The sequence below is a fragment of the Oncorhynchus clarkii genome, chromosome 10 (assembly GCF_045791955.1).
Source record: "Oncorhynchus clarkii lewisi isolate Uvic-CL-2024 chromosome 10, UVic_Ocla_1.0, whole genome shotgun sequence".
NCBI lineage: Eukaryota > Metazoa > Chordata > Actinopteri > Salmoniformes > Salmonidae > Oncorhynchus > Oncorhynchus clarkii.
The window spans coordinates 61,911,214-61,932,390 of NC_092156.1; the positions used below are offsets into that span (position 1 = coordinate 61,911,214).

The 21,177-nt window shown below is 43.5% G+C and overlaps 3 protein-coding genes across 3 annotated transcripts in view; 1 reads left to right on the forward strand and 2 right to left on the reverse strand.

Moving 5' to 3' along the window:
• Nucleotides 1–21,177, reverse strand: part of LOC139418939 (zinc finger protein 282-like) — a 189,983-nt gene that overhangs the window by 79,125 nt on the left and 89,681 nt on the right. The window lies entirely within an intron of this gene.
• The window catches only part of LOC139418947 (uncharacterized), a 349,701-nt gene that overhangs the window by 48,849 nt on the left and 279,675 nt on the right, over nucleotides 1–21,177 (forward strand). The window lies entirely within an intron of this gene.
• LOC139418942 (uncharacterized) lies at nucleotides 6,524–20,579 on the reverse strand. Its single transcript, XM_071168733.1, has 6 exons — nucleotides 20,069–20,579; nucleotides 19,682–19,806; nucleotides 19,408–19,500; nucleotides 17,578–17,742; nucleotides 9,657–9,768; nucleotides 6,524–7,922 (listed from the first exon to the last, which is right to left on the reverse strand). Exons 1-6 carry the CDS (start codon nucleotides 20,343–20,345, stop codon nucleotides 6,961–6,963), a joined length of 1,734 nt encoding a protein of 577 aa, XP_071024834.1. The 5' UTR covers nucleotides 20,346–20,579; the 3' UTR covers nucleotides 6,524–6,960.

Here is a 21,177-nt window from a genome sequence, read left to right on the forward strand (position 1 = left end):
CATCCACACAACAAGTAGGTCACATGGGAGAGAGGCGTTGTGTCGTGAGGTGTTGCTTTATTTGTTTTTTGATAGCCAGGTTTGCTGTTCACTTGCGCTATATGAAATTGAATGGAGTTCCGTGCAATCATGGCTCTGTATAATACAGTACATTTCCTTGAATTTGTTCTGGACCTGGGAACTGTGAAAAGAACCGTGGTGGTATGTCTGGTGTGTGTGTCAGTGCTGTGTGTAATTTTACTATGCAAGCCATTTGGAATTTCCTTACACATTGTTTGTTATAAAAACAAGTGACGAAGTCAGTCTTTCCTCAACTCTTGGACAAGAGAGACTGGCATGCATAGTATAGATATTAGCCCTCTGATTACAATGAAGAGCAAAATGTTCCGCTCTGGGCCAGCCACAGATTAACTAGGTCCTTCTTTGCAGCACTTGACCATATAACCGGACAATAATCAAGATAAACTCAAACTAGAGCCTGCAGGACTTGCTTTGTGGAGTGTAGTGTCAAAAAAGGAAAGCATCTCTTTATCACAGACAGACCTCTCCATCTTTACAACCATTGAATCTATATGTTTCCCAAACATGCTCAATGGGTGACATGTTGTGAGTATGCAGGCCATGAAAGAACTGGGACATTTTCAGCTTCCAGGAATTGTGTACAGATCCTTGCGACATGGGGCCATGCATTATCATGCTGAAACATGAGGTGATGGCGGCGGATGAATGGCACGACAATGGGCCTCAGAATCTCGTTACAGTATCCCTGTGCATTCAAATTGCAATCAATAAAATGCAGTTGTGTTTGTAGTCCGTAGTTTATGCCTGCCCATAGCATAACCCCACTGCCACCACGGGGCACTCAGTTCACAACGTTGACATCAGCAAACCGCTTTCCCACGCAGCGCCATACACGCTGTCTGAAATCTGCTTGGTACAGTTGAAACCGGGATTAATCCGTGAAGAGCACACTTCTCCAGCATGCCAGTGGCCATCGAAGGTGAGCATTTGCCCACTGAAGTCGGTTACGACGCCAAACTGCAAGACCCTGGTGAGGACGATGAGCACGCAGTTGAGATTCCCTGAGACAGTTTATGCAGAATTTCTTTGGGTGTGCAAACCCACGGTTTCAGATAATCCCGCAGGTGGTGAAGAAACCAGAGGGGGAGGTGCTGAGCTGTCGTGGCTACACGTGATCTGCGTTTGTAAGGCCGGTTAGACATACTGCCACATTTTCAAAAAATTACATTGGAGGTGTCTTATGGTAGAGAAATGAACATTCAATTCTCTAGCAACAGCTCTGGTGGACATTCCTGCAGTCAGCCAGCCAATTGCATGCTCCTTCAAAACAGACATCTGTGGCATTGTGTTCTGTGACAAAACTGCACATTGACAAGTGTGGCTGTTTAATCAGCTTCTTGATATGCCACACTTGTCAGGTGGGTGAATTATCTTGGCAAAGGAGAAATGCTCACTGACAGGGACGTAAAAAAAAATTGGCACAACATTTGAGAAATAAGCTTCATACGCAGGTATGAAACATTTCTGGAATCTTTTATTTCAGCTCATGAAACATGGGACGAACACTTTATATTCTGTGTTTATATTTTTGTTCAATATATATGACTTTGCTCAACTGAAACTGGATACTTACATTCTGTTTTGGATACAAGTATGTTTAAAAAATACACTTGTTTAATTTCATGTATTTTTTGGTTGTTTGTTTGAATATCCCGCCCAACATCGGTTCTGTTTTTTGGAATCCTGTTTCTATCCCACACAGTAGGTGGCTCACTAAATTAAGCGCTGGTAGTGCGTACAGATTCTTAGCACCTGAAACATGCGCACAAGATGAAAATGCGTGCAAGACATCGTGCGCGTGTTTACATGGTTCTGTGCATACTTCAGGTGCTAGAAATCTGAATGCACTACCAGCGCTTTGAAAAGTTGATGTAATTATACTTTTTTTGTGGATATATTGTTTCCAGTGGAGATTTTAGCATGTAAATCTTGGTGGGGCAAACTCAAAAATTCAGTTTTTAGATGCATGCCAGCAAAGCCACAACACAGCACTAAACAATACATTAAATGCACTATAACGGTGACAAACGGTGCCCACAAACTGTTATGGCCTACACAGAGCTGTCCCAACAGCAGAGTCCCAACAGCAGTCCCAACACCTTCTTACTGCTTCACCTGACTATCAGCGGAGCCTTGTCTGGCAGCGAGTTCATTCAGCCTCATTTACTGCCTTTAAAAAAAAACAGCTGATATGGCTGACCTACTTAAACAAATGTGGTTTCTACAGACAATTGAGATGTACAAACTATGGTATAAGGGGACGATGAGCGGATAAGAGTCCATCTGTAATTTTGATTAAAGACATTAATAAGCGAGCTAGGACGGACATAGTAAATTGAACTATTTGTTCAGCACTTTTGAAATGTACCGTGACAGAATTCAGAACATGGGCCGTTCTTACAGTATTCTCCCTGTACACCAAGTCAGAACTGTAGGATAAATAAAGGGGGCATATAAGCAGACAATGAAAGCTCTTATTTGATGATAACATTTCTCTAAAACAGGCTATAGGCTACATGTGCACAACCAAGTCAGAAACAGTAGGCTAAATTATGATGGGAAAAGGGACCAAATTATTGTGGTGAGGCACATGGGCTACTAACTACACAACATGTACTTAGTATTACTTTCTTAGCTACAGTATACATATCTCCCTGGCATATTTCATAATTTATGCAGCAGCATACAATACATTTTTGGACTCACGTTGTGCTGTGCTCACAGGAAGGAGGCGCAGCGGTCTTTCATGGGAAAATGTTGTCATCAAACTTTGTCGTCATTCTATGGATTTATGGTGCTTTCAAGAAAACTGGGAACTCGGAAAAAAACGATGTCGAATCATGAGGACATCAGTGATATTCAGGTTGGAGCTCTAGAAAGATGCACAAGTTCTCGACTTGCAATTCCGAGTTGGAAGACCATTCAAAATGTATTTTTCCCAGTCAGAGCTCGTTTTTTCCCCGAGTTCCCAGTTACCTTCCCAGTTCTGAGTTTCCAGCGGAGCAGAAGTCATGCTGGATTGATAGAATGGCCAATGTTGAATGTTTATTCTTTTAAGCTTGGTAAAGAGACCCTTAAACCCAGAATTGGACCACACACCCACTCCACTGAATAGTGATTGCTTTGCAATGCTTGCAGTTAGCTACTGATTCCTAACAACTATTTCTCTTCATTATTTCTCTTCATTATGAGCCTTCTTGGATGGGCACATCTAATGTAACTCTATGGCAGCACCCAAGGGGCTTGCATTTTCGAGCTCTACCCTTAGATTTTGCGGTGACATAGTGTCCCCATGAGTGACAGAACACTGAGCCAATCACGGCGCAACTAGAGAACATTACCAACCCCTCCGTATTATCCGCTGGCTGACCCACCATCACAGAAAGCACTGAGCTAGGCTGAAACACCTGCATTTTGGAGCTGCCTTACTCAATAAAGCAAAAAAGAGATAATGTTTGTATGCGGCTTTATTAACTAAATTATTTATTTATTTTACATTGTTTGCAAACTGATATGTGACATGTATTAATGCAAAAATAACATGCAAAACAGGCACAAAAAAGAGCCCCAACTGTTTTTGCTATACAGGTGGGGCTATGCCCTGTTTTCTTTCCGGCTTTGAGAAATTTCCAAACGAAACACTGGAGGCTATTTGAGTGAAAAATCATACAGTTAGCTTGTTGGCTAACGTTAGCAGACCTCTGAGAAGCCAGCAAGAATAAGCAAGACCTAGCAAGAATAATGCAGCGTTCAGGTGCTAATCGGCACTAGGAAACTTTGACATTTCCGACTTGCTAACTCATTGTAGAAATATTATCCACACCCAACTATCTTATCCCTTGCAGGTATCTAACAGCATGTTACAATACAACGCAAAATGGCAACAAATTATATATTCAGATAGTTAAATTTGCTAAATGTACTGCATTTCAGCAGAGCAGGTGTTCAAGAAAGATAGTTTAGTTCACATTCCTCTTTGTTGTAGAGAACAGATCCCACGGGATGTCCCCCAATTAGAAAAATTTGATAAATACAGTCAATGTACTGAACTGGGCTGTAAGTGCGTGTGTGAAGGGTGAACTGACGGGGCTGGAACTACGTGGTATACCAACGATAGCCTACGCTGCTATTATGACAAACAAAGCAGAGGACAGCCTCACGCTTATGCAGGTGAGGGATTTTTTTAAACCAACAAAAATAATTCTACAAGGCTCTGTTACAACTGCAGGAAAATAGTTTTGTCCGAATACTGGTAAATTCAAGAATGGACAATCTGACCAGAGAGGTTCATGGCCTGAAAAACAGTGCATTTCTCCGAGGGAGAGATTGATGAGTTGGGAAAAAAGACGGCTGCAACATAACTAACTCTGATTCCAAGAGAAAAGACGACAACACTGTCTGTGAATCGATGTTGATAATTACAGGGAAATGGGAGTACCTAGAAGGACAATCAAGGAAAAATGACATCGTTGTGGGTGGAATCCCATAGTCTCCACATGAGAACTGGATGGAGTCTGAGGAGAAAGTGAGGAAAATGATTGATGAAAAGTTGCATTTGGATCAAGAAAGATTGAGGTTAAGCACGCCCACAGGACTGGAAAATATATCACCAGTAGTGATTAAGTTCCTGAGGAACAAGGACAAGGTGGCTGTCCTGGAGAGAGCCAAGAACTTGAGAGGAACCAACATCTTCCTATCTTCCTAAACGAGGACTACTCTGAAGCTGTGCGCCAGAGGAGAAAATAACTGATCCCAGCAATGAAGGCTGTTAGGGAGCATGGGGACATTGTCTACATCTGATACAAAAGGTCAAATAGGGAGTGTTATATTTGTCCTGTTTCACTGCATGTAGAAGTGGGTAACCTGTACGAGTGTGAGGTGTGAATTGGAAACATGTTTTTTTTGCATATCCCAACTCCCCCTGAGACCATCAGCATACCATGACTTGCTCAAGGGCAGATCAAATGTATTTTTGCCTTGCAACCTTTTGGTTACTGGCCCAACACTCTAACTGCTAGGCTACCTGCTGCCCAGGTGCATTCACTCTCCCACTCAAATAGCCAATATTAATATATAACCTCAGAAATAAGGTTCATGAAATCAATATATTGCTAACTTTATATTCGCCATCACTGAGGCTTACTTAGATAATTGCTTTGACAGTACAGTAGTGGAAATACAGGAATACTTACACTGACTATATCAAACATTAGGAACACCATTCCTAATACTAATACCTCCCCCCCTACTTTAAAAAATATAAAATATATTTTGATTTGTTTAACACTTTTTTGGTTACTACATGATTCCATATGTGTTATTTCATAGTTTGGATGTCTTCACTATTATTCTACAATGTAGAAAATAGTCAACATAAAGAAAACACCCTGGAATGAGTAGGTGTGTCCACACTTTTGACTGGTGCTGTATCTCATGGTTTACAAGACACCTGATTGATCCATTGTGGAGGCCGTGTGGATGGCACAGTCCATCAGTGTTACTGAAATTGTGGTTATATAACAAACAGTGGTGCAACACTAACAAAAATAATAACAAATGCGCTTTCTCCCTTGTTGGATAGCGGTTGCTGTCCATGGTTTTGAAACATGAATTGGATTTAATTGGTGCCTTTTCCTAGACCATGTTGCTATGTGCATAATAGTAAAGTTAACCAGCATGTTGGTGTTGAGAACAATGCCGGAGGCAGCAGCAGAACGAGGAGATGAGAAAACAGCCCTTGCCTTATTGTCTAAAAAAAGTGAGGAGAGGAAACCCAAACTTAATTAGGTTTATAATCAATAGCCTAACTGTGAAATGTGCCTAGCTTTATAAATCATCAATATACCTACAGAAATAAGACAGATCCTGCTTCTGTTACCTGTTTTGACTGTTTAATAGCCTACTGATTCCATGAGGCTACGCAACGATATGCCAAGCAAACCATTTCACAAATCCGTCTGTTATTAATCTTTGCTTTGCTGTAATAAAGGCTTTCCACTTTTTTTGTTAGAACAGCCTCTGGTATTATTTATCATTTATTTAGTGTTGACACTGTACCAAATTGTCAAATTTTTCTTGATCTCCTTATTATTACTATTATAATAAGTCATTATCATTAGTAGGTTTAGTATAGCAACCTTGTATAACCACCATCGAGCTGAAGACCTAAAAACACATCCTGTTTAGTCTTAATACCGTAACTTTCTTAGGACTATATTTCAATACTTCTATAGGATACTGTATCAATCAATCATTCATTCATTCATGTCATCACACGAGTCATTCATGATGTGAAATGCAATCTAGTATTTTAAATTTTAAAATAAAATAAAGCAAGTCTTGAATAATTAGCATAAACAATAACTAAACCGTTCCACAAATTAATTTGACAGTTTTTAGACTTTGTTGTAATTAAGGCATGAAAAAAAACCATTACAACATACTCTCTAGTATGCTTATACTTTATTACACATAATATACAAGCAGTGCTGGCTCCTTACCTCCTTTTTGATCTCCAGTATTTTCCATAACTAGTCACATTTATTCCACTTTCCCTTTACCTCCTGAGCAACCTGTAAATATTCCCACCTTTTGAGTTTATTTGTCATGTCCTCTACATCCATTTTGATGTAATGGTGTTCAGAGTTTGTTATGACCATTGATATATAAATCATTGATGCAATTATGATATGCTATAGGCATGGCCTGCCCACTCATTAGGCAGGATTAGGGGGCCGACCATCCTGTTGATAACCCCTGATCTTCTCTGTCTCATCATACTCATTATTTCTTCAGTTCTCATCCAGTTCCCTACTACATCCAAAACCAACAGAATTAACTACAAACTGACTAACACTACATTAAATATACTACATTACACTATACATGGGCCGTGTGCATTTTCTGCTGGTGTATCCTGAGATAGCTCCTCTCTGAGAAACTCTTCCCACAGTGTGTACAGGCGAAAGGTCTCTCTCCCGTGTGGACCTTCAGGTGCATCTTCATATGGTGCTGGCGGGAGAACCTCTTCTCACACTGGGGGCAGCTGTAGGGTTTCTCCCCTGTGTGGACCCTCTGGTGCCTCTTCAAGTTGGACGAGTCTGAAAAACTGGCCCGGCACAGGTGGCAGCCGAATGGTTTCTCCCCTGTGTGCATCCTCTGGTGGATCTCCACTTGTTTGGGCAAACGGAAGGCTTTCCCACAGAACGAACACGGGAAGCGCTTCTCTTTGGCACCGCCACCTTTACTGATTCCATCTCTACTACTGTCATTTGTCAATGGGCTTGTGTAGCCCTTTAGTGTTGAGGTACGGGCATTGTCTGAGGTCTGATTTAACATAAGGAGAGTGTGAGGAGGATGAAGGCCAGGGAGTGTCTGTGTTGTCGCAGGGTCCATGTTCCAGTTGATAGATCCTATAGAAGGCAGGCTGAAGGCAGCACCTGTTAGGGGGTTAACCTGAGGTGCCATCGATCTCTCTGACTCACAACTATAGGAGCAGGACGGAGCATCGCTAGCCGAGTCAGTCTCTTCTCTCTCCAGCCGCATACCGAAACCTCCCCGTCCACGCAGACCAAATTTACGCCTCGTCCTGGTCTCAGCCAGTCTGTTGTCATGGAGACTAAGTTCAGCTGTTGTTTTGTGTTCGACAGTCTGTTTCTTGTTAACATTGTTCTTCCGCAGCCCAGAGTTGAAGACGCTGTCCCATCCACTGACCTCCACTATGTCGCCTCTGGTCCTGGCCTGCTCAGTGATGTCGTCCCCCGGGCCATTGAATGGACCCGTCTGGGTCTGGGAATCCAAGATGGCCACCCAGTCTCCCCTGTTAGCCTCCAGCCAAGCACCTGCAGGAAGAGGTTAGAAAATAGATCTTAAAAACATGGCAGAGAAAACTACATAGGGAATTTGACTCAATAACTTGGTCAAGTTCATACATTATGTGTGTTTTGTATTTAAACATAAGTTGTACTGATTTAATTTTATGAATGAAGAAAATAAATAAATAATAATAGCCAGGTGCATCACTATTCCCACTGAAGATCTATTACTATTAGTATGTAGGCTATATGTACACTGCTCAAAAAAATAAAGGGAACACTTAAACAACACAATGTAACTCCAAGTCAATCACACTTCTGTGAAATCAAACTGTCCACTTAGGAAGCAACACTGATTGACAATACATTTCACATGCTGTTGTGCAAATGGAATAGACAACAGGTGGAAATTATAGGCAATTAGCAAGACACCCCCAATAAAGGAGTGGTTTTGCAGGTGGTGACCACAGACCACTTCTCAGTTCCTATGCTGGCTGATGTTTTGGTCACTTTTGAATGCTGGCGGTGCTTTCACTCTAGTGGTAGCATGAGACGGAGTCTACAACCCACACAAGTGGCTCAGGTAATGCAGCTCATCCAGGATGGAACATCAATGAGAGCTGTGGCAGGAAGGTTTGCTGTGTCTGTCAGCGTAGTGTCCAGAGCATGGAGGCGCTACCAGGAGACAGGCCAGTACATCAGGAGACGTGGAGGAGGCCGTAGGAGGAGGCCAACAAACCAGCAGCAGGACCGCTACCTCCGCCTTTGTGCAAGGAGGAGCAGGAGGAGCACTGCCAGAGCCCTGCAAAATGACCTCCAGCAGGCCACAAATGTGCATGTGTCTGCTCAAACGGTCAGAAACAGATTCCATGAGGGTGGTATGAGGGCCCGACGTCCACAGGTGGGGGTTGTGCTTACAGCCCAACACCGTGCAGGACGTTTGGCATTTGCCAGAGAACACCAAGATTGGCAAATTCGCCACTGGCGCCATGTGCTCTTCACAGATGAAAGCAGGTTCACACTGAGCACATGTGACAGACGTGACAGAGTCTGGAGACGCCGTGGAGAACGTTCTGCTGCCTGCAACATCCTCCAGCATGACCGGTTTAGCGGTGGGTCAGTCATGGTGTGGGGTGGCATTTCTTTGGGGGGCCGCACAGCCCTCCAATGTGCTCGCCAGAGGTAGCCTGACTGCTATTAGGTAATGAGATGAGATCCTCAGACCCCTTGTGAGACCATATGCTGGTGCGGTTGGCCCTGGGTTCCTCCTAATGCAAGATAATGCTAGACCACATGTGGCTGGAGTGTGTCAGCAGTTCCTGCAAGAGGAAGGCATTGATGTTATGGACTGGCCCGCCCGTTACCCAGACCTGAATCCAATTGAGCACATCTGGAGATCCCTCAGGAGACCATCCGCCACCTCATCAGGAGCATGCCCAGGCGTTGTAGGGAGGTCATACAGGCACGTGGAGGCCACACACACTACTGAGCCTCATTTTGACTTGTTTTAAGGACATTACATCAAAGTTGGATCAGCCTGTAGTGTGGTTTTCCACTTTAATTTTGAGTGTGACTCCAAACCCAGACCTCCATGGGTTGATAAATTTGATTTCCATTGATCATTTTTGTGTGATTTTGTTGTCAGCACATTCAACTATGTAAAGAAAAAAGTATTTAATAAGAATATTTCATTCATTCAGATCTAGGATGTGTTATTTTAGTGTTCCCTTTATTTTTTTGAGCAGTGTATTTATCTCTTACTTTGCTCCCCCATCTTTAGTCCACTCAGCAGATCAATGCTCTCTGGTGCATCCTCTATCGTCTCCTCTTTGACCAGCAGCAGATCAGGCTTTCCATCCTCCATGTCTACTGACTGTAAGAGATACAGAGTGAGAGAATGTTGGATCAAGAAATCTGATATGAGCACCCTGCTATGGAGCATCTTCTGATCAGACGAGTGATTGCTATGAGTACTAAGCAAATGTTAGTTGATTTGATCACTTGACATTCTTTATTGGTTTGCTAATTCAAAGGCATGGTCCCACACTTAAGACAAAATTAATCAAGATCAGGGCTTGTATTCACAAAGCGTCTTAGACTAGAAATGTGGCCGTAAGTACTGAGAATAGAGACATTTTACTCCTACTCTTATAGGTAAAAATAAAAGCTATGCGTGAAGCCTCTTCTAGTCGACAGATATTTAGGACCCCTCATGAGTTGTCCTAACCGATTAAGAGTTACCAGCAAGTGTCTTGATAATAAGAAAAGGCAGAGGCTCCTGTACCCCATGCAATTGTTTTGGAGTTCAAAGAATGTTTTGATATTTCTATATGATCAACCAATAAATAATCTACGCTGAACAAAAACATACGCAATATGCAACATTTTTAAAAAAATTACACATCAGAGTTGATCAGGCTGTTGAGTGTAGCCTGTGGAATGTTGTCCCACTCTTCAATGGCTGTGAAGTTGCTGGATTTTGTCGGGAACTGAAACACCCTGTTGTATGCGTCGATCCAGAGCATTCCAAACATGCTCAATGGAAGTATGCAAGCCATGGAAAAACAGGGACATTTTCAGCTTCCAAGAATTGTGTACAGATACTTGCGACATGGGGCTGTGCATTATCATGCTGAAACATGAGGTGATGGTGGAGGATAAATGGCACGACAATAAGCCTCAGCATCTCGTCACTGTATCTCTGTGCATTCATTTTGTCCATAGCTTATGCCTGCCCATACCATAACCCCACCACGGGGCACTCTGTTCACAACGTTGAAATCAGCAAACAGCTCGCCCACATGACGCCATACATCGTCTGTGGTTGTGACGCCGGTTGGACGTACTGCCAAATTCTCTAAAAAGACGTTTGAGGCGAGTTATGGTAGAGCAATTCACATTCAGTTCTCTGGCAACAGCTCTGGTGGACATTCTTGCAGTCAGCATGCCAATTGCACGCTCTCTCAAAACTTTAGACATCTGTTGCATTGTGTTGTTTGACAATGCTGCACATTTTAGAGATAGGACCGTTTTATTGTCCCCCGCACAAGGTGCACCTGTGTAATGAACATGCTGTTTAATAAGCTTCTTGATATGCCATACCTTTCAGGTGGATGGATTATCTTGGCAAAGGAGAAATGCTCACTAACAGGGATGTAAACTAATTTGTGCAGAACATTTGAGAGAAAAAATGTTTTTCATATGCATATGCATATGGAAAATATCTGGGATCTTTAATTTTAAAACAATTTAATTTTTAACAAACAATTTACATGCTGTGTTTTTATTTTTGTTCAGAACAGATCTACATGCTATCTTTTGCGCTTCTGACAATGATTTTACATGAGGCCTAAGTCACATGATATGCCTAAATACTTATAACCACTAGGCTAATAAATAATAACAATTTTCTTTTGATTATTCAATTAACATACATCGTGTTATTTCAAGTTATGAGTTGGGCAATTGATTAATAAGCAATTGACAGCATCTAGGGCCTACGGTTTGATGATTATTGATAGACCTTTCAAACGTTTTATGCAACATTATCGAGTGGATGCCTAGCCTACCGTGCCAGAAGTAATTTAGAGAATTGTTGAACGGGAGTACGCGTGTGTTGATATAACAGCTATCCAACTTCTACTTTTAACAACCATACTGTATGATTCAGTGCAATATGCCTATCGCATTATAAAAAATATCAGAATTTCTTAAAAGATTATGCATTCCAACATTAGGAAAAAATTAAGAGAAGGCAAAGTTATCGTGTCAAGTGAAAGTTATAAAACATTTTACCATTGCAACGTTTGACGTAAAGTTACATTCATATCAATAAACATTTTTTCAACAACTCCAAAGCAATTGCATGTGGCGCAGGAACCACTGACTCCGCATTTTTCTATTATCAAGGCACCGGCTGGTACCTCTTAACTGGTTAGGACAGCTCAAGAGGTGTCCTTAATACACTACAGTGCCTTCGGAAAGTATTCAGACCCCCTGACTTTTCCCACATTTTGTTACGGCCTTATTTTAAAATGGAAAAAGTAAAACAGGTTTTTAGAAATTTTTTCAAATGTTTAAAAAAACAAAACAGAAATACCTTATTTACATAAGTATTCAGATCCTTTGCTATGAGACTCGAAATTGAGCTCAGCTGCATCCTGTTTACATTGTTCATCCTTGAGATGTTTCTACAACTTGGAATCCACCTGTTGTAAATTCAATTGATTGGACATGATTTTGAAAAGGCACACACCTGTCTATATAATGTCCCACCAGTTCACAGTGCATGTCAGAGCAAAAAATCAAGCCACGAGGTTGAAGGAATTGTCCGTAGAGCTTCGAGACAGGATTGTGTCGAGGCACAGATCTAGGGAAGGAGCTCCAGAGTTCCTCTGTGGAGATGGGAGAACCTTCCAGAAGGACAAACATCTCTGCAGCACTCCACCAAGCAGGCCTTTATGGTAGAGTGGCCAGACTGAAGCCACTTCTCAGTAAAAAAAAGGCACATGACAGCCCGCTTGGAGTTTGCCAAAAGGCATCTAAAGACTCTCAGACCATGAGAAGCAAGATTCTCTGGTCTGAGGAAAGAAAGATTGAACTCTTTGGCCTGAATGCCAAGCGTCACATCTGGAGGAAACCTTGCACCATCCCTACAGTGAAGCATGGTGGTGGCAGCATCATGCTGTGGGGATGTTTTTCAGCGGCAGGAGACTCGTCAGGATCGAGGGAAAGATGAACAGAGCAAAGTACAGAAAGATCCTTGATGAAAACGTGCTCCAGAGAGCTCAGGACCTCAAACTGGGGCAAAGGTTCACCTTCCAATAGGACAACGACCCTAAGCAAAAAGCCAAGAAAACGCAGGAGTGGCTTGGGGATAAGTCTCTGAATGTCATTGAGTGACCCAACCAGAGCCCAGACTTGAACCCGAATGAACATCTTTGGAGAGACCTGAAAATAGTTGTGCAGCAATGCTCCCCATCCAACCTGACAGAGCTTGAGAGGATCTGCAGAGAAGAATGGGAGATACAGATGTGCCAAGCTTGTTGAGTCAGACCCAAGAAGACTAAAGGCTGTAATCGCTGCCGAAGGTGCTTCAACAAAGTACTAAGTAAAGGGTCTGAGTAAAGAATTGTGTGTAGATTGATGAGCATTTATTTATTTTTAAGGCTGTAACTTAACAACATTTGGGAAAAGTCAAGGGATCTTAATACTTTCTGAATGCACTGTATATATACACAACATAATGTGGTACCCCTTCAAATGAATGGATTTGGCTATATCAGCCACACCCGTTGCTGACAGGTGTATAAAATCGAGCACACAGCCATGCAATCTCCATAGGAAAATTTGGCAGTAGTATGGCCTTACTGAAGAGCTCAGTGACTTTCAACTGGGCACCGTCATAGGATGCCAACTTTCTAACAAGTCAGTTCATCAAATTTCTGCCCTGGTCAACTGTAAGTGCTGTAGGCGGTAGGCCACACAAGCTCAGAGAACGGGCCGCCGAGTGCTTGAAGCGTGTAGCGCGTAAAAGTAGTCTGTCCTCAGTTGCAACACTCACTACAGAGTTCCAAACATCCTCTGGAAGCAACGTCAGCACAACAACTGTTCGTCTGGAGCTTCATGAAATGGGTTTCCATGGCCGAGCAGCCACACACAAGTCTAAGATCACCATGCGCAATGCCAAGCGTCTGCTGGAGTGGTGTATATCTTGCCGCCATTGGGCTCTGGAGCAGTGGAAACGCGTTCTCTGGAGTGATGAATCATGCTTCACCATCTGGCAGTCCGACGGATGCCAGGAGAAGGCTACCTGCCCAAATGCATAGTGCCAATTGTAAAGTTTGGTGGAGGAGGAATGATGGTGTGGGGCTAATTTTCATGGTTTGGACAAAGCCTCTCAGTTCCAGTGAAGGGAAATCTTAATGCAATAGCATAGAAAGAATCTAGACGATTCTGTGCTTCCAACTTTGTGACAAAAGTTTAGGGAAGGCCCTTTCCTGTTTCAGCCCGACAATTCCCCGGTGCACAAAACGAGGTCCATACAGAAATGGTTTGCCGAAATCGGTGTGGAAGAACTTGACTGGCCTGCACAGAGCCCTGACTTCAACCCCAGCGAACACCTTTGGGATGAATTCTTCTGAACCGGAAGTCGTCTAAACCGGAAGTTTCAGAAGTCTTCTGAACCAGAACCCCAACAGAAGCAAGCCAGCTAACTAGCTAGTAGTCAGCTAACTAGCTAGTAGTCAGCTAGCCACTGCTAGCGGTCATCAGCTACCTCTAGCACGAACAACTTTCGCCAGTCTGCACAGCACGACTCAAATCAGAGCAAATCGGACTTATTTTTCTCCATATCTCCGGATTCCTACCGCAAGCTCTGAACCTTTTTTTTTTTTTTTTCACATGGATCATCACAGCTAGCTAGCTAGCTAGCTCCTAGGCGAGTGGACACTCCTGGCTAACGTCCCTGTCCCGAAGCAAGAACCAATTGGCCTGGAGCTAGCCCTGCCAGGCCCATCTCTCGGCTAGCCAAAGAGGCCAATCAGCCACTCCCTGGGCTACAATACCTATTTTACCAACTGGCAAAGGACACCCGCCGACCCATCACGACTGCACCACCGACGTGATTTGCCCGAGGGGGGTTTCTCAATTGGCTCCGCCGTTAGCCTGCTAGCCGCGGCCTGTTAGCTGTCCAGAGCACATCGGACTGTTAGCTTAACACCCCGGCCATCCTACAATCTAAGCTTGATGCCCTCAATCTCACACAAATGATCAATGGACCAACCAGGTACAACACCAAATCCATAAACAAGGCCACCCTCATAGATATCATCCTGACCAACTTGCCGTCCAAATACACCTCTGCTGTTTTCAACCAAGATCTCAGCGATCACTGCCTCATTGTCTGCATCTGTAATGGGTCCACGGTCAAACGACCACCCCTCATCACTGTCAAACGCTCCCTAAAACACTTCAGCGAGCAGGCCTTTCTAATCGACCTGGCCCGGTTATCCTGGAAGGATATTGACCTCATCCCGTCAGTAGAGGATGCCTGGTCAGTCTTAAAAATGCCTTCCTCACCATCTTAAATAAGCATGCCCCTTTCAAAAAAGTTTGCACCAGGAACAGATATAGCCCATGGTTCTCTCCAGACCTGACTGCCCTTGACCAGCACAAAAACATCCTGTGGCATTCTGCATTAGCATCGAAACGCCCTCGTGACATGCAACTTTTCAGGGAAGTTAGGAACCTAAATACACAGGCAGTTAGGAAAGCTAAGCCTAGCTTTTTCAAGCAGAAATTTGCATCCTGTAGCACAAACTCAAAGAAGTTCTGGGACACTGTAAAGTCCATGGAGAATTAGAGCACCTCCTCCCAGCTGCCCACTGCACTGAGGCTAGGAAACACGGTCACCACCAATAAATCCAGCTGGCCATGCTTTCCATCTGTCTACCTCTACCCCGGTCAACAGCCCTGCACCCCCCACAGCAACTCGCCCAAGCCTCCCCCATTTCTCCTTCACCCAAATCTAGAAAGCTGATGTTCTGAAAGAGCTGCAAAATCTGGACCCCTGCAAATCAGCCTGGCTAAACAATCTAGAGCCTCTCTTTCTAAAATGATCTGCCGAAACTGTTGCAACCCCTATCAACCCCTCTTTCGTATCATCTGAGATTCCCAAAGATTGTAAAGCTGCCACAGTCATCCCCCTCTTCAAAGGGGGAGACACCCTAGACACAAACTGCTACAGACCTATATCTATCCTACCCTGCCTTTCTAAGGTCTTCAAAAGCCAAGTTAACAAACAGATTACCGACCATTTCAAATCCCAACGTACCTTCTCCGCTATGCAATCTGGTTTCAGAGCTGGTCATGGGTGCACCTCAGCCACACTCAAGGTCCTAAATGATATCATAACCGCCATCGATAAGAGACATTACTGTGCAGCCGTATTCATCGACCTGGCCAAGGCTTTAGACTCTGCCAATCACCACATTCTTATTAACAGACTCAACAGCCTTGGTTTCACAAATGATTGCCTCGCCTGGTTCACCAACTACTTCTCAGTGTGTGAAATCGGAGGGCCTGTTGTCCGGACCTCTGGCAGTCTCTATGGGGGTGCCACAGGGTTCAATTCTCAGGCCGACTCTCTTTTTTGTATACATCAATGATGTCGCTCTTGCTGCTGGTGATTCTCTACACCACCTCTATGCAGACGACACCATTTTGTATACTTCTGGCCCTTCTTTGGACACTGTTAACTAACCTCCAGACGAGCTTCAATGCCATACAACTCTCCTTCTGTGGCCTCCAACTGCTCTTGAATGCAAGTAAAACTAAATGCATGCTCTTCAACCGATCACTGCCCGCACCAGCCCGCCCGTCCAGCATCACTACTCTGGACAGCTCCAACTTAGAATATGTGGATAACTACGAATAACTAGGTGCCTGGTTAGACTGTAAACTCTCCTTCCAGACTCACATAAAGCATCTCCAATCCAAAATTAAATCTAGAATCGGCTTCCTATTTCGCAAACAAAGTATCCTTCACTCATGCTGCCAAACATACCCTCGTGACCATCCTACCAATCCTCGACTTTGGCGATTTTATTTACAAAATAGCCTCCAACACTCTACTCAACAAATTGGATAGTCTATCACAGTGCCATCCGTTTTGTCACCAAAGCCCCATATACTACCCACCACTGCGACCTATATGCTCTCGTTGGCTGGCCCTCGCTTCATACTCGTCGCCAAACCCACTGGCTCCAGGTCATCTACAAGTCTCTGCTAGGTAAAGCTCCGCCTTATCTCAGCTCACTGGTCACCATAGCAACACCCACCTGTAGCACGCACTCCAGCAGGTATATCTCACTGGTCACCCCCCAAAGCCAATTCCTCCTTTGGCCGCCTCTCCTTCCAGTTCTCTGCTGCCAATGACTGGAACAAACTGCAAAAAGCACTAAAGCTGGAGACTCATATCTCCCTCACTAGCTTTAAGCACCAGCTGTCAAAGCAGCTCACAGATCATGGCACCTGTACATAGCCCATCTGTAAACAGCCCATCCAACTACCTCATCCCCATACTGTATTTATTTATTTATCTTGCTCCTTTGCACCCCAGTAATTCTACTTGCACATCTATCATTCCAGTGTTTAATTGCTATATTGTAATTACTTCGCCACCATGGCCTATTTAATGCCTTAACTCCCTTATCTTACCTCATTTGCACTCACAGTATATAGACTTTTTGTTTTGTTTTTTTCCACTGTATTATTGACTGTATGTTTTGTTTATTCCATGTGTAACTCTGTGTTGTTGTGTGTCAAACTGCTATGCTTTATCTTGGCCAGGTCGCAGTTGCAAATGAGAACTTGTTCTCAACTCGAGATGTTTGACGATCAGGTGGCCACTTACACTACATGACCAAAAGTATCTGTCAAGTAGGTGGGACTCATGACTAAAGAGGCTTCCTGCATAGCTTTATTTTTTAACCATAAGAGTAGGAGTAAAATGTCTCTAGTCCCAGCACTTACGACTAATTTTCTACTCACAAGACTTCTAAGAGTAAGAGTACTGATCTAGGATCAGGCCCCCACCTGGTCAGCACTCCTACTCTGAGAGGCTTTGTGGATACGGGCCCTGACCTAATGCCAAACAGACAGTAGTTCACAGTGGACTCACCTCAGTGAGACGGTGTGTGGTCCTGTGCTGCTCAGCTTGTTCCTCTGCGGGTTCAGGAAGAGGTGTAGTCTGGTTGTCATCTATGACCATGATCCCCTCAGTGTTCCCCAGACCCTCCTCACACCCCTCCTCCTTCACTAGCAGCCCCTCTGGGCCCTCCTCCTCCTGGAAGAGACAGCTGATACAGATTACACTCCCTCAGGTACGTCCTATACTGTAGTTAAATAATTATGTAATTGTTGTTAAATTCATCATGGTGGACATAAATATGATGGTGTGGGTAAATATGAGTCAAAAGCCTAACAAACCCAACTAAACTATTCTGACATGTACCGTAGGTGTTTGTTCATGTGTGGGTTTTTGTAGGTATATTTAATAAGTCTATAATGGTTATAAAGCGCTGTTGGGTGTATGCAGAATAGGGTGAGATCGGATGTGATGTGTACTAAAGAAAGTCTCAATGAAAGTTTAGAATAAAAAGTCCCATTTTGTGTTTTTTTTTTAAAAACATAAATAAGTTTTAAATTACATAATAATAAAAATACACCATAAAAATCAGCATGAGCTTGATGAACTGCATTAATTTTCTCATTAAAAGTGTCTTGAAGAAAAATGTAAGTACTTGAAATAAAGTAATTAAATATGCATTTGTGAACATCATATATCCTACATAGTACAAACAATATATAACATACTTTAGGGTTATATATGCCTTATATATCACACAGTGCCTGGATGCAATATTATACCCAGGAATATTGAACACTGAAATCTGTTACTCTTGTTATTCCAAGTGTATCTGTGGATATTTTCTGCTGACAACAATAAAAATGTATATTTGTCTTTAATGGTTAATTCTAAACATCAGAAACGAATCGAGTGGAATGGTTTTTCTGCTGGTGTATCCTGAGGTAGCTCCTCTCTGAGAACCTCTTCCCACAGTGTGTACAGGCGAACGGCCTCTCTCCCGTGTGGACCTTCAGGTGGATCTTCAGATGGTGCTGGTGGGAGAACCTCTTCTCACAATGGGGGGCGCTGTAGGATTTTGCCCGTGTGGACCCTCTGGTGCCTCTTCAGGTTGCCAGCCTGGGTGAAGTGCATGTGACACTGGGTACTACTGAAGGATTTATCCCATGTGGAACTACTGGTGGAACCACCTTCTGGAGGCAGCTAAAGCCTTTGTTACAGAACATGCAGAAGAACGATGTGGCTCCCCCTCCCTGAATCTGGCTCTAGCCCTGTCATTTGAGTTCAATACCTGATCGAAAAGGCCGTGTGAATTGGAAGGCCCCATTGACGTGGACACTGGGTTGCGATCCCTGAACGCCTGTAAAGGGAAATGGGACTCGACATTTGGATTTGTCTCTAAGCTTTTCATGTAATCTAAGAAGTCTGTCCTGTGAGTGTCTGTCTCCTAGGTGAATATCTGCATTCCATGTGAAAGGAATGTCACCCACTTTATCAGTCACTTTATCTACCACTATATCACCTTTCTTATCTAGGCACCCTTCAAAGTATACACTACCACTGTACTGGTTCCAGTCTTCTCTAGACAGATCAATCTGTGTCTCTAAACCCAAGGATATGTTGCCAGGTCCATCTGTGTAGCGTAAGAACAAGACAGATCATCACCTCCAGTGTGTAACGCATCACCATCTACACAAGAATTAACAGCCCTTTGGCTCTGGTGAAATACCGATAAATACTCTGAGCCGGGAGCAGGAAGACAGCCCAGTCTGCCCAGCCCCTCTGGGTCTGATCTGTGGTCAGATCCTGTTCATTACAGTTAAATGTCTCTGACATTAGGATGGCGTTCGGCGTGCCACTGACCTCTGTGATGCTGTGTCGTGGATCCTCTTCTTCAGTCCTCTCCTGCTTGACCAGGGACGATCCTCCAGGACTTGAAGCCTCTGCGTCTGCATCCTGACACAAGAAGAAGGGAGGTTATTACCGATACATGAGTAGAATTGGATAACAATGTCGCAGGGAAGTCTCACAAGCTCCCCTATGGCAGATAAATGAGGATGTCTATCTAAGCAAGTGAATAACTGAGGGGAGCCTTTCTGAAATAAACTGGCCACATTTGATGTACTGTTACACTAACCTCTATCACAATAACATTTTGGGTTGAGGTTCCACTCCCCTCATCAACAGTGATTGGTTGGTCATCTCTCCATGTATTGTGTCCCACTGGCTTCACAAAGCTCCTGTGGCCTCCAGTGAGATGTCCTTCACACGAGAGTTATTGGGGGAAAATAGGTGGTTAGGTTAGGTACTGTCAATGCTGAACGCTATATTGTACAATATTGACAGTTTTGACAGTCTAGAATTGGCCAGGATGTAAAATTGTGTCTTTGTGCAATATAGCTAAGTAATCTGGGGAATTATTGCATACGATCCAAAAACTGTCCAAGACTCAATTCTGGTTAACACATCTAGTTACACATGTACAGAGGGGGGCCCCGCTGCCTCAGCCTTCTGCAAAATGTACCTCTTTCCATTCCTCTGTATCGGTCGAGGATCTTGACACTACTGGGACGACTGGAGTGTGCGCGCTCTCGCGTTGTCTTCTCGGCGCGCTCCCGTGACACCTTCAGCTCCAGTAGCTGTAGTTTCCTCCGCAATACCCTGTTTTCTTTCTGGCTTTGAGTTATTTCCAAACGAAACACTGCATAGTCGTCATCCACGAGTTTACAGACCTCTGCCACGGCTGCATTCGCTAGCACCTCCATGATGGAGGCTATTTGAGTGTGAAAAACCATGGCCATTGTTTGCTAACGACTAGCAAGCTAGCGTTACAGAGATAACATATATCAACCAAGTCCTGCCTCCAACGCGATTTAAAGAGGCATAAGTATGTGATGCTGAGCAGTTAAATTAATAATAGTTTGAGTTCCATTGTGTTAATGTCTAAATAAAAACCCTAACGAGAAAATTGTTCTTGGTCATGTTTACGACAATACTTATCTGGTTTTTAGATGGCGGTTGGCAACCAAAAAGGTGCATTACCGCCACCAATTGGACTGGAGTTTGAGTCGATTACGCGTGGTTTCCGTTAGGGAATGCCTAGTCTGAAGTGCGCTCGTGCAATAACTCATTCTAAACAACGCAATTGTTTTTTAAAACTTTGGCAAAGAGAAAAGTCTACAAAACGCAATCCACTCTGTTTGTTACAAATTCTAGTTTTGGAAACAGAAAACTGTATGGAGATCAAATGTATAATAGATGAGAAAATTTGCAAGAAAATCCATCCATCTTCTCCCACTTCTGGCCACCGGGCTTCCTCTCATCACCATATTTGGTCGTGAGTGGAAATTCCAACCGGATGCTTCAAATTAATACATCTGGTGAAATATCTGGCTAATTGTTCTATCTGTGGTGGCGGTGTCATAATATCCCTAAAACCTAGCGGTCAAACACGGAAATGGTTCCAATAGTTTTTCCACCATTCATTTTTACAAAAGGGGATTTTAGAAACACTTAAATTAAGGGCTGTGTTTTGTGTAGCTTTACCCTGGTGTTACGTTTTGATAACTATGTAATTCTCTCAGACAAGGTGAATTTGATCAATATTCAGCTCTATTTACTCTCAGATTGGAA

Bases quoted from the DNA above. Each gene is read 5' to 3' on its own strand.
- LOC139418942 (XM_071168733.1), bottom strand. From the start codon at position 20,345: ATGGCCATGGTTTTTCACACTCAAATAGCCTCCATCATGGAGGTGCTA. The intron at 9,769-17,577 runs GTGAGTCCACTG...TATCTCTTACAG, and splicing joins CCACACACCGTCTCACTGAG to TCAGTAGACATGGAGGATGG. The intron at 7,923-9,656 runs GTAAGAGATAAA...CTCTTCCTGCAG, and splicing joins ACTAAAGATGGGGGAGCAAA to GTGCTTGGCTGGAGGCTAAC.